The 13,128-nt window shown below is 40.4% G+C and overlaps 2 protein-coding genes across 4 annotated transcripts in view; one reads left to right on the forward strand and one right to left on the reverse strand.

Moving 5' to 3' along the window:
- The window catches only part of MLH1 (mutL homolog 1), a 59,578-nt gene extending 56,665 nt beyond the window's left edge, over positions 1-2,913 (reverse strand). The window contains exons 1-2 of one of the 3 annotated variants that reach the window (XM_006869164.1): positions 2,756-2,913; positions 273-363 (exon numbers count right to left, since the gene is read on the reverse strand). In XM_006869164.1, the coding sequence (XP_006869226.1) occupies positions 273-363; positions 2,756-2,871 (207 nt within the window). In that variant the 5' untranslated portion in view covers positions 2,872-2,913. The remainder of the gene's footprint in view (positions 1-272; positions 364-2,755) is intronic. The other 2 variants (XM_006869165.1, XM_006869166.1) reach the window with 2 other exon arrangements.
- A 312-nt stretch (positions 2,914-3,225) lies between these two features.
- Positions 3,226-5,187, forward strand: EPM2AIP1 (EPM2A (laforin) interacting protein 1). The gene has a single exon (XM_006869167.1). It carries the CDS (start codon positions 3,303-3,305, stop codon positions 5,142-5,144), a length of 1,842 nt encoding a protein of 613 aa, XP_006869229.1. The 5' UTR covers positions 3,226-3,302; the 3' UTR covers positions 5,145-5,187.
- The last annotated feature ends 7,941 nt before the right edge of the window (positions 5,188-13,128 follow it).

Consider the following 13,128-nt stretch of genomic DNA (forward strand, 5'->3'; position numbering starts at 1 on the left):
ATATTACATCAGAGTCCTAGTTTGGCGCTGTGGGTTAATGCATCAGACTGCAAAGTCATTTGAACTGCAAGGTCAGTGGTTCAAGCTCACCAGAGGCTCCCTGGAAACCCTATACAGAGTGGCTGTGGGTCACAATCGATTCAGCGGCACATAACAACAACATATATATCGTCTGCAAAATCCCAGTTTCCAGAACAGAAAAAGGTTGTTTCTTCAGTTGATGTAGCACATGAAGCACACTGACATCCTCCTCTTCCGAGGGTTGTACTTACCCTGATCCCAGTGCCATTATCTTGGATCTGAATCAACTTCAGGCCTCCCTCCTTAACAACCACTTGGATACTTGTGGACTTTGCATCTAAACTGGCAAATCAAAGAGAAAAAATCAGTCTGCAACTATACTAACACATAAATTTTAATATGACCCAAAAGATATTGAGTCAAGCGACAAAAATACAGCTCAGCTAAACACAAGACTGTCAGATCAATGTGTTTTTCCTTCATCTTACAGGCTTAGCGTATAAGTTTAGGTAAGAGAGGGAGGGCACAGAAGACAGCAAGCATTATTTCACTGAAATCATTCAGTATTATTTCTGTTCCTCTAGCTGGAGAGTGAAGTTAGAAGCAGGATTTTTGCAGCACACACCTTTTCCTTACCCTCTTCTCAACTAATTTTCCCACCTTACTTCAATTTTATTCAGTCTTATAGTGTAGTGGTTATGAGTCGGGCTGCCAACCTCAAGGTTAGCAGTTCGAAACTACCAGCAGTTCTGCAGGAGAAAGATGAGACGTTCTGCTCCTGTAAAGATTTACAGCCTCGGAAACCCTGTGCAGGGTGGTCATGATGAGTCAGAACCGACTCCACGGTACTCAACAACAACAACATGTTCTTAATATGTCATAAATAACATAATTCAAATGCTTTTCTCTAATAAAGCATAGTTGTATTAGATAGTGCATGTACATAAGATAAAAAGGAAAATTGCAATATAGGTCATTCTTTAAGAATCCATAAATCTTTCTGCCTTTCAAGAATAACTTATAGGCATGGATGGAGCACCTGTCAGAGAAGTGAATACATCCTGGGGCTATTTCAGAGAGAGAAGTTGTAAACTCCCCACAAAGAAAACTGTTTATCAGAAACAAGACAGTAAATTCCTTAAATATAAAAGGCCCTTCTCTCGAGCCTCTAATTGCCATTATACTGTTGTTGTTATGTGCCCTTGAATCCCTACTCATAACAACCCTATACAGGGTTTCCGAGGCTGTAAATATTTACGGCAGCAGAAAGCCTCATCTTTCTCCAGCAGAACAGCTGGTAGTTTCGAACTGCTGACGTTGCAGTTTGCCCCGATTCGTAACCACTATGCTACCAGAGCTCCTATGCCATTGTATTAACCACCTCAAATACTATTTTTTGAAGGGGCTTCAAAAAACTTATGGAAAAATTCCATAATCTTTTCATTTTATTTTTCCATGAACCTTTTGATGTGCTCAACCCAGATAGATACCCTAAGTCCATACAAAATCTGTTTATAAAATTAATTATAAGCTACAGAGCCGGTATGTTTAGTTTTGTTGTGTACAATTCTGGCACAGTTGTCAATTTTAACACTGTAGAAACAAATCTAGTCTTTATAAATATAAACCACAGGATAAAATGTTCGCAGTCTCTTTGCTCCTTCTTTTGTCTCCACTTTTAATTCTTTTCCTTTGTCTTGCTCATCTCTCATCTAGACCTCTTTTGAGTTCCATTATTCTGAACTACTTGTTTACGTTTCACAAGAAATCAACCTGTGTATTGGCCATTATTACCTGGAGCATTCTTAAAAATGCATGTTCTTTATTAACATTCAATGAGTTTAAGACAAATGATCTGATAACATTTAGATACACTAGTATTACTGGACACCATTTCGAAACTTATACTTCCACCCAGGCTTCTTTCCACGTGTTTTAAAGCTCTGCCCTCCATACTGCTTGCGAATTACTAGTGTCAGAATCTGCGAGATGCCCTGTAACATCAGACAGCTGAGTGTGCACCAAAGAGGTCAGGAAAACAGGGGTTACTACTGTGGCAACATAAAAATCACAAGCTAAACCCAAAGTCCATCAGCCTGTCCTAAAAATCCAAACGATTTATTCTGAATAAAAGTGAAAATGAACTGTACTTATGGTGTGTACTGATGATTTCTAAAATGATAAAGAAACTGATAACATGCTATTCTCTGAGAGACGGAGATTTCTCTCCCACCCAAGGTAAACTTTTGTACATTCCCTGTTTGCACCTTCCATACAAATATTTTCAAACGGACTCTCCGAGCTAAATGCATCTTTAAACGTATGCGCTACTCGTATCAGACACCGCTAGAAAGGACCTCTCAGCGCGAGCGCTTAACAAACAGCAACCCGAGAGAGGAAAACTCAGATTTGGCCCGCGCCCAGGTACTTTGCAGTGGGCATGCCCGATACACGGCCCCGCCCAGGGCAGGGAGGCGTGTCCGTGCAATCCTCTGCCAAGGGCCCGTTAATTCTCAGCCTCTAAGGAGCTCTGGTAGGAGCGCTGGTAGCATAGCGGTTACGGATCACGGTGAGCAGTTCGAAACTACCAGCTGTTCTGCGGGAGAAGATGAGGCTTTCTGCTCCCGTAAATATTTACAGCCTCGGGAAATCCTGTACAGGGGTCGCTATGAATAGGAACAGACTCCACGGCACATAACAACAACAAGGGAGCCTAGCCCGACTCTCTCCATACCAGTTCTCAATCATCTCCTTGATGGCGTTGGCCGGTCGCTGAATAACCTCTCCTGCCGCGATGCGGTTCACTACTGTCTCGTCTAGGCGGCGGATCACCCCCACCACGAACGACATTTTGGCGCCAATGGCGCTCCGGTCACGTTCGAGTCGCTCACCGGAAGTACGTTCGACCAATCACTTTAGTATCTCGTATTTCACTTTTTTCCGCTTAGGCCATTTTGCTCTACCTCGGCAACGCAGCCTGGAAGCCATCGATTGGACAACTCGAATGCTAGTCAAGTTTCTTTCGTGCATGCGTTCCTTCATCCCTCCCTAAAGCGTCCGATACCCAATTACGCGTTAGAAATAAGGTCAAGTCTTCCTATTGGTTACTTCTGGAAAGCCGCAGACGCTACGAGGTCTCCAGCCAATAGAAACGCAAGTGCGACAGCGGGAGGCGGGTGTACTCAGCTGAGGGGCTCTGGCGCAGAGCAGAGGGGTTGCTTGGCTCTTGCTTCTGCTCCCCCCCCCTCTCCTTGCTGCCGCCCTCAGGTCGGCCCTGTTCTATGGCCTCCAACGATATGTGGATGACGCCCAAAAGGAACAAGATGGAAGTCGACGAATCTCGTGTTTTCCGGCCTGAGTGGACCCAGCGTTACTTGGTGGTGGAGCCTCCCGAGGGCAACGGGGCCTTGTGCCTGGTCTGTCGCCGCCTTGTCGTAGCTACCCGCGAACGCGACGTCAGGCGGCACTACGAGGCCGAGCACGAATACTATGATCGGTATGTGGCGGAGGGCGAGCGCGCGGCCCTAGTGGAGCGTCTGCGTCAGGGCGATCTCCAGGTGGTCTCTCAGCTCACTCCGGAAGAGAGAGCTGCTCGTGCAGGCCTCGGGCTCGCCCGCCTTTTGGCCTTGAAGGGTCGCAGCTGGGGAGAGGGGGACTTTGTGTACCAGTGCCTGGAAGTGATATTGAGAGAGGTGCTGCCAGACCACGTAGGCGTCCTGGAGGGTATTGATTTATCTCCAGAAATCACTGGGCAGAGGATCCTGAACATTGACAGGAATCTATGCAATCAGCTTTTTAACCGAGCCAGGGACTTTAAAGCCTATTCCCTTGCTTTGGACGACCAAGCTTTTGTGGCCTATGAGAACTACCTCCTGGTCTTTCTCCGCGGCGTGGGCCACGACTTGGAGGTGCAGGAGGAGCTTCTGACCATCGTCAACCTGACTCATCACTTCAGTGTGGGTGCCCTGATGACTGCAATCCTAGAGGCCCTGCAGACAGCTGGGCTTAGCTTGCAGCGAATGGTTGGACTGACCACGACCCACACTTTGAGGATGATTGGTGAGAACTCAGGATTGGTCTCCTACATGAGAGAAAAGGCTGTAAGCCCCAACTGTTGGAATGTTATTCATTATTCAGGATTTCTTCACTTGGAACTACTGAGCTCCTACGATGTAGATGTTAATCAGATTATAAATACTATATCCGAATGGATAGTCTTGATTAAGACCAGAGGCGTTAGGCGACCCGAGTTTCAGACTTTACTGATGCAGTCTGAGTCAGAGCATGGTGAAAGGGTTAATGGACGATGTCTGAACAATTGGCTTCGAAGAGGGAAAACGTTAAAACTAATCTTCTGCCTAAGAAAAGAGATAGAGGCATTCTTGGTTTCAATAGGGGCCACCACAGTCCACTTCACAGACAAGCAGTGGCTTTGTGACTTTGGCTTTTTAGTGGATGTTATGGACCACCTTCGCCAACTCAGCGAAGAGTTGCGAGTTAGTAAAGTCTTTGCTGCTGCTGCTTTTGACCATATTTGTAATTTTGAAGTTAAGCTGAATTTACTTCAGAGACACATTGAGGAAAAAAATCTGACACACTTTGCTGCCTTCAGAGAAGTTGTTGATGAGCTTAAACAGCACCTTAAAGATGATCAGAAAATATTTGAACCTGACAGATACCAAGTAGTGATCTGTCGCTTACAAAAGGAATTTGAGAGACATTTCAAGGACCTCAGATTCATTAAAAAGGACTTAGAACTTTTCTCAAATCCATTTAACTTTAAACCTGAACATGCACCCATCTCAGTAAGGATGGAGCTAACAAAACTACAGTCAAATACCGATCTTTGGAATGAATACACGATCAAAAACTTGAGACAGTTCTATGCTGGATTGTCTGCTGAGACTTACCCAATTATCAAAGGGGTTGCCTGTAAAGTGGCATCCTTGTTTGATAGTAACCAAATCTGTGAAAAGGCCTTTTCATATTTGACTCAAAATCAGCATACTTTGAGCCAGCCATTGACAGATGAGCATCTCCGAGCCCTGTTTCGGATTGCCACAACTGAAATGGAGCCCCATTGGGATGATCTTCTAAGAGGAAGAAATGAGTCTAATCCATAAACTTTTGTAGTACAATAATGAAAAACGCTAGGAAATCAATTCTAAAAGCAAAAAATGGGTTTGGATTTTCAGGGTTACTCATTTGGATTGTGAAAAAGCACCAAGTTTATCACAAGACTGATCAGGATTCAGTCTTCTGACAGTTGCCTTTTATTTTTTTTCTCAATCGACAGCATGGGACTGAAACATGAGAACACCACTTCTCATATAAATTTAGTTTAATAGTCATTGTCCTTTGCTCTTATGATGTAAATTTTTTTTGAGTTCAGTACTGATGTGAGTTGAATTAGAAATCTGTTTCTAAGGTGTTCTGAAGATACATGCCAAAATTTTTAGCTATTGTTTTGATTGTTATATTATTCTGAAATGATCAACTACTTAAATGGTAGATTTGAGCCAATTTGCAGAAACTTGACATAGCAAGTTCAAAAGGTTCCAGAAAGGAAGAACTCACATTCAGTGGAGGTATATTGTCTAACTACCAAAATGCGTTCATGTTTTTTTAAAAACTTATTTCTGAGTCTAGAGTAAATACTGATTTCATCCCTCTCACCTCCTTCCCTCACCAGGCTGGGTGTTATTGTTATTAATAATAGAAGAAGTAATTCAATAACATTTTAGAGGAACAAGAATTATTAAATTGCTGATTTAGGAAGCTTCCTGCAACCTGGAGCTCAGACTAATCATTTATAGGGGCATTCCCTTGGATTTTGCTAAGTCAGTGGCTTCTTTACCAGTTTGCCTCCTAAAGAACTACCTGTAAGTAAAGAATCTGTTAAAGGTTGATAGTCTTTTTTTCTACTCTAGACAGAGATTAGTTCTGTCAAAAAGGATAAGGAAAAAATAATTTTGGATCAGGAAATGTACACTATTTTAGCTTATTTCCTGTTTGCATGGATATGGCTGCTTTATAAAGAAATCCTGCTTAAAGGGAATTTTTTATTTTAAAGTGTCATCAGATTTTTTCAGCTGCTGGAAATCGATTGATTGTGAATTTGAAACTCCCACACATTTCTGTATTTAATTAAAACAGTGCACAAGTAGAACTCAGTTCCCAGGAGACTGCCTTATTCACCGATTACAAAAGTTCTATATTTCAGTAAAACATCTGTTTTGTGCTAAACTGATAATTTGCAAGCTTTTGTTAACCATGAAATTTAACCTTATGGTAAAGCCCAATGTGTAAAATTGATTTAAAAACAGGTTTCACCTTGCACTCACTCAGATCATCTCAAGCACAATTTGAAGACTGTTGTGCTAAAGAACTGTCTTTAACTATTATAATCATTTGTGATCACTAATCTAGCAAATTCAAGCAAAAACAGCTAAGAATCTGGAAGGAACTAGAACCTAAACAGTCAAAATAGATACCACAAGAAGCAAAGTTGTGTCAATGGTTCTTAACTGGAGGCAGTAACCCTTCCCTCCAGAGGGTGTTGGGAAGTATGTAGAGACACTTTGTTTGTCATAATTACTGGGAGGGAGAGGTTCTTGTTTGACATTTTGACAGTTTGATTAACTGTAATTGTAAATATCTGGAAATACAACACACTAACAACCAAAAAGAATCTACTGGTAGTTTCTCAATAGCTTTGAGTGGTTTTCAAGGCAAATGTTTTAAATACTTGAAAGAATGATTTAAAAACCTGAAAGCTGCTTCTGCTTTCTGACCCCAATTCTTCAAATATTGAAGTTTTGTACATTTTGTGAAGTTTCAGTAAATGTTTTGCTTAGTTTGCACCGTATAGTCACTAATGAAGTGGTAGGAGATAATCCAAGGATTTTAAATTGACCCTCAATAGAGAAGTTGCCCCAAACTAGATCTTGTTTGTTAAAAATGTGTATTTTTACTGTTTGGTTTTTGTACTAAGTAATTCTGTAACTGCATGGGAGTCTTTTTTTTTTTATATAAAATTGTTACTGGTCCTGTTATATCAGTGAATATAATATAGTAAAAATATGTTTCCCATCCCTGCTAGCTTTCTTAGAAGATTTGTCTATGTTCCTAAGTGTCCCATATGTCCACTCAGACTGCTCTACTAAGGTCACTAAATCTTGAATATTCTTAGCCTCCTTTGATACTACTGACCGCTGTCCTTGAAATATTTGCTTTAGCTTTGGGGATGAGCCATCCCCAGCTATGCTTTTCAATATTCTTTGTGGGTACCTCTTTCCTGTAAATATCTGTGTTCCTTAGTTGTTTTTATTTTGTTTTAAATCAGTAATTGATACTGAATTACCAAGTGAGTCCTGTTCTACATCATCTCCCAAATTGAGCTCATCTCCTCTCTTGGCTTTGGGTGCCACTTTTATGTAATGGATTATTGAATTAATTTCTTCTTTCTATACCTTTCCTAAGGTTTATATCTGTTAACTAACAAGTCCACTTTGCAGTCTCGCAGACACCTCAGCATATCATTGATCTTGCCTCCCAAGTCTGCTCCTCCTCTCATGTTCTCTCTTTAATAAATGGTACTAAATTCATTCACTGCCCTTGCCCAAGCAAAAAATGGAGTCATCCATGAGTTTTCCTTTTTCATTCCTTGCATCTGTTCACAAAGAAAGGCCTTTCTGTTATTCTGCTATCTACATTTCTATCAACTCTGGTGCCACTAGCCTTCTCCAGGCCACCAAACTACCTAAATTATAGCAACAACTTCCTCACTCTTCTCCCTCCCTCTGGTTTTGATCCCTTTCTATGCTGCAGCCAGGTATTCCAAAAGGCAGATCTTGTCACTCCACTGTTTGCACTCCACTGTTGTTGTCCCTCCTCTGTTTTCACCATTGCTTTTATGACATGATACACACTTCTAGTCATCTTTCAGATTGACGCCACTTCCTCTATGAACCCTTTGATGCCCTCTATTACCCCTACTGTCTGCTCCCGAAATACCTTTTTCTTCCCTAACCATAAGCTTAGCACACTTGATTGTTACTACTTACTGATTACTGCTAGACTGTAAGCTTTATAATGGCAGGGACCATATAAGTCTTGCTCACTGTTATCTCCCTAGTGCTTTGCACAATGCCTGGCATTTCAATAAACATTTGGATGATTAAAAGTGTAGTGTTTTATGATTGAAGCAATCTCACAGTCTCATTTGATCTTCACAGTGTTGTGCCTTCTGTTTTCCACTGAAATTATCCACACATTACAAATTAAAGAATTTTAAGTTTTGTCAACCTAACCAAAAAACCAAACTCGTTGCTATTAAGTCAGTTCTGACTCATTGTGACCTTACACAGGGTTTGCAAGACTGTAAAACTATACAGAAGCAGACAGCCTCATCTTTTACCCCCAGAGTCACAGGTGACCTTATATTTCTCATATTTCCTGGAGATTTGACATATGGTTCAAATATGTGAATGGTATTAAGGAAACAGTAGTTTGCCCTAGTAAACCTAAATAGTGAAGCCAGGATTCAAACCCAGGTACATGCTTATACATCCACTATGTAATATTGTAGTTGTCTTTTCCTCCAACAAAGTTGTAGAAGTGCTTTGTTTTTAATTTCTAAAGCACTGTACACATAAATAAAAAAGACTAGACAACTTATGACCTAAGACAAAAGGGCTGCAGCTTATGAGTTAATACCCTTTTTCCTTTTGTAAGTATTAACTTTAGAAGAAAATGCTAAGTTATTTGCTACTTTATTATTTTTGGGTTTTCTGGGATTTAAAAGTAAGTAAATTTACCTTTTGTTTGCTAGATACTCCATTTACTTCATTTACTTGTCTGCCTTCCCACATGAAGAATACCCTTATCACCTCTCTAAAGGAGATGAACTAAAAATTATATCTAATCAGTGTGTGGAGTCTGTGTGGTGCTGTAGGATAACTACTGGAAACCATCAACCACTCCTCAGAAACTATTTTTTGTTACTAAGTGCTGTCAAGTCAGTTCTGACACAGAAACCCTGTATAGAGTTTCAAGGAACAGCTGGTGAGTTTGAACTAACGGCCTTGTGGTTCAAATCAACCCTGCGGTCCAGTGTTTATCCTGTAGCGCCACACCAGAAACCCTATACAGGGTAGCTATGAATTGAAACTAACTCTGTGACACTCTTGTGTACTTGAGTTTGCTGTATTTCTTTTCTTGTTTCCATGCCTCTCGGAACTCAATTCCTAGCTACCTGGTGCATTCCGTGCTTGGATGGATGAATTATCCCCGTTGTCTTTTTCACTGAGCCATTTGTCCAGTACATGGGATAAACCAGTGCTGCATTTTGGTAATGTAGTGGTTACAAATTGGGCTGCTAACCTCAAGGTCGTCAGTTTGAAACTACCAGCTGTTCCTTGGGAGAAAGATGAGGCTTTCTGCTCCCTTAAAGGTCTATAGCCTCAGAAACCCTAGGCAGGGTCGCTATGAGTTGGAACCAACTCCACGGAACCTAACAACAACCACATTGTAGTTAGATGCCTTTGAGTAGGTTCCGACTTACAGTTGGTTCTGACCCTATGATATCTTCACAATTGTTATACTTGAACCCATTGCAGCTGTTAATTTATCAGTCCATCTGATTAGGGGTCTTCCTCTTTATCGCTGACCCTTTGCTGTATCGAGCATGATGTCCTTTTCCAGGGGCTGGTCCCTCCTGACAGTATGTCCAAAGTACAAGACAAGTCTCTCCATCCTGGCTGCTAAGGAGCATTCTGGCTGAACTTCTTCCAAGGTATATTTATTTGTTTGTTCTTCTGGCAGTCCATAGTACTTTGAATATTCTCCAACACCATAATTCAATGCATCAGTTTTTCTCTGGTCTCCCTTTTTCATTGTCAAATGCATATGAGGCAATTTAAAAACCATGATTTGAGTAAGATGCACCTTAGTCCTCAAAGTGACATCTTTGCTCTTTTTAACACTTTAAAGAGTTTTTTGCCGCATATTTGTCCAATGCAATAATGTCATTTGACTTCTTGACTCCTGCTTCCATGGGCTCTGATTAGAGATCCCAAGTAAAGTGAAATCCTTGACAACTTTAATCTTTTCTCCATTTATCATGATGTTACTTATTGCTCCAGTTGTGAGCATTTGTGTTTCCTTTACATTGTGATGTAATCCGTACCGAAGACTATAGTCTTTGTTCTTCATCAGTTAAGTACTGTGCATTCCTAGCAAATGTAACCAGTAACAACCTCAAAATATTTTGTTTTTTTATCTTTTTATTTAGTAAATGGTAAATTTATTTGCCTCCCAGTTATCTCAAGGGATAGTATTGCCACTCCTAACATGGATTGCCACTTCCACCCTCCAGTAGCAATTAACCACATGCCTGCCAACTGATCACTAAGCTAATATTCAGTGTTTTTGTTTTAGGATTTATTGTTTTAACTGAACCAATTTCTGTATAAGGGTGGGTTAGGTTGTCAAACAGTAATGATCACAAAATCTTTGTGTCTCATGCAATATGCCAATTGCAAGTTGACTAGGGCCTTTGCTCTAGATCAGGGGTTGAAAAACTATAGTCCATGAGTGAAATCTATTCTGTTGCCTGTTTTTATAAATGAAGTTGTATTGGAACCCAACGTTGCCCATTCGTGTAAACTGTCTATAGTTTTTACTCTACACTGGCATAGGTGAGTAGTTGTAACAGAAACTTTTAAGAGCCACAAGCCTAAAGTAGTTAATATCTGGCCCTTTACAGAATAAGTTCACTGACCTCCCCTACTGTAAATTTCCCATATTATATGACCCAGGCTGACAAAGTAGATAACATCTAGGATGTGCTAGCTCATTTTGGTAAAGGAAAAAGTATGGCAAATCATAGGTCTTAAAAGCAATTTTATTGGCAAAATAGATCATTTGACCACATAAAAGTTTAATGAGGTGAAGAAGTATAATCTTCCCATGTGCCTGGGAGAGAAAGCAGAAATATTCAGAAGACAATGGGTCATAATTTAATATATTTTTGTGGTAAAACAGTAAAGTATAAAAATCTTAAAACGTGTTTACCTCAATAAACTAAACGTCCTGAAGCCACCATCAAGATCAAGATATGGAACATCTCTAGCACTACAGTGCGTGCCCTGGCATATATGAAATTTATCTATGCTGTATGTAACACTAGTTCATTTGTCGCTTCTGTGTAGTATTCCATTGTATGGCCATACGACAATTTATCAGTCCACTGTACTGTTGAGAGAAATTTGGGAGTGTTTCCAGTTTGTGGGTATTGTAAATGTTGATGTGATAAAAGTTGATGTGGGCGCTTTTGTATCTGTCTTTCAGTAGACACATGTACTCATTTCCCTTGACAACCCACTGCTACAGTAATCTGAGACACTAGATTAGATGGAGAAGAACATGGCATCAAGATTGGACAAAGACTCATTAACAACTTTTGATATACTGATGATACTGATACAACCTTACATAGTAAAAGTGAAGAGGACTTGAAATAATTACGAATATCAAAGACTAGCCTTCATTATGTATTGTACCTCAATGTAAAGAAAACAAAACCCCTCACAACTGGGTCAATAAGTAACGTTATGATAAATGGAGCTACGACTAAAGTTGTCAAAGACTTCAGTTTGCTTGGATCCATAATCAATGCTCTTGGAAGCAGCAGTCAAGAAGTCAAATGACATATGTTGTTGTTAAGTGCCGTCAAGTTGATTCTGACCCATAACAACCCTATTTAGGGTTTCTGAGGAGCAGCTGGTGAGCTTGAACGAACAACCTCACAATTCAAACGGCTTTGTAATCTCGCGCATTAACCCACAGTGCCACATATAGCTTTAGGCAAATATGCTGCAAAAGACCTTTTTACGGTGTTCGAGAGCAAAGATGTCAGTTTGAGGACTAAGGTGCACCTGACCCCAACCATGGTATTTTCAATTGCCTCATAAGCATGTGGACATTCATTGGACAATGAATAAGGAAAATTGTAGAGGAATCAATGCATTTGAATGATGGTGTTGGCAAAGGATATCAAATGTACCATGTACTGCCAGAAAAACAAAATCTGTCTTGGAAGAAGTACAGCCAGAATCCTCCTTATATTGATAATGGCAAGAACTTTCCTCTGGTACTTTGGAAACATTATCAGGAGGGACCAGGGTCTGGAGAAGGACGTCGTGCTTAGAAAGGTGGAGGGTCACTGAAAAAGAGGACTATCACAACAAGATGGAATGCTACAATGTCATAAACAGTAAGCTCAAACATAACAATTGTGGTGGTTGTGTGCAGGACTGTTCAGTGTTTCTGTTGTGCATGCGGTAGTCATGAGTTGGAACTGACTTGACTGCACCTAAGAACAACAACAACATGATTTTGTAACAATACTTAATAACTTACCCTCATACAGAACTCAATTGTTCATGTGGAGTGTGTCAGTGTTCTAGTGCCGTTATAACAGAGATTCCACACGTCAATGGAGTTAAAAAAAAGAAAATATCTTGTAGTTTATGAGTCAAGATATTTGAATTCAGGGTTTTGGCTCTAAGGGAAGGCTTTCTCTCTGTTGGTTCTAGGGGAAGGTCCTTGTCTCTTCAGTTTTTTTGTTTATTTTTTCTGGTTTCTTGGAGATACCTGTGTGACCTGTCATGAATTTTCCCCTATCTCTGCTTCTTTCAATTGTTTGCTTTAATCTCATGTCTCAAAAGAAGTTGACTCAGGATACACTTTACAGTAATCCTGCCTTGTTAACATAACACCATGCCATTCCGAAATGGGATTATAACCACAGACTTAGAAGTTAGAATTTACAACACATTTTTTGGGGGGGCATAATAGCATTCCAGACTTTGGGACCCCCAAATTCATATCCCTGCTACATGTAAAACATTCATGCCATCATATCACCCCCAAAGTGTAAATCAACTTGAAGTCTAAAAATTCCATCTGCTGAATCATCTAAATTCAAAAACGGGTGAGATTCTAAACCTATTTCATCCTGGGGCAAAATTTCTCTTTATGAACCTGTGAACTCTAAATTATAAGTTATGTTTCCACAGTACTAGTAAGCAGGCACAAGTAGAC

Source organism: Chrysochloris asiatica, unplaced genomic scaffold, assembly GCF_000296735.1.
Source record: "Chrysochloris asiatica unplaced genomic scaffold, ChrAsi1.0 scaffold00127, whole genome shotgun sequence".
Lineage (NCBI taxonomy): Eukaryota > Metazoa > Chordata > Mammalia > Afrosoricida > Chrysochloridae > Chrysochloris > Chrysochloris asiatica.

Coding starts and splice junctions, on each gene's coding strand:
- EPM2AIP1 (XM_006869167.1), top strand. CDS start 3,303: ATGGCCTCCAACGATATGTGGATGACGCCCAAAAGGAACAAGATGGAA.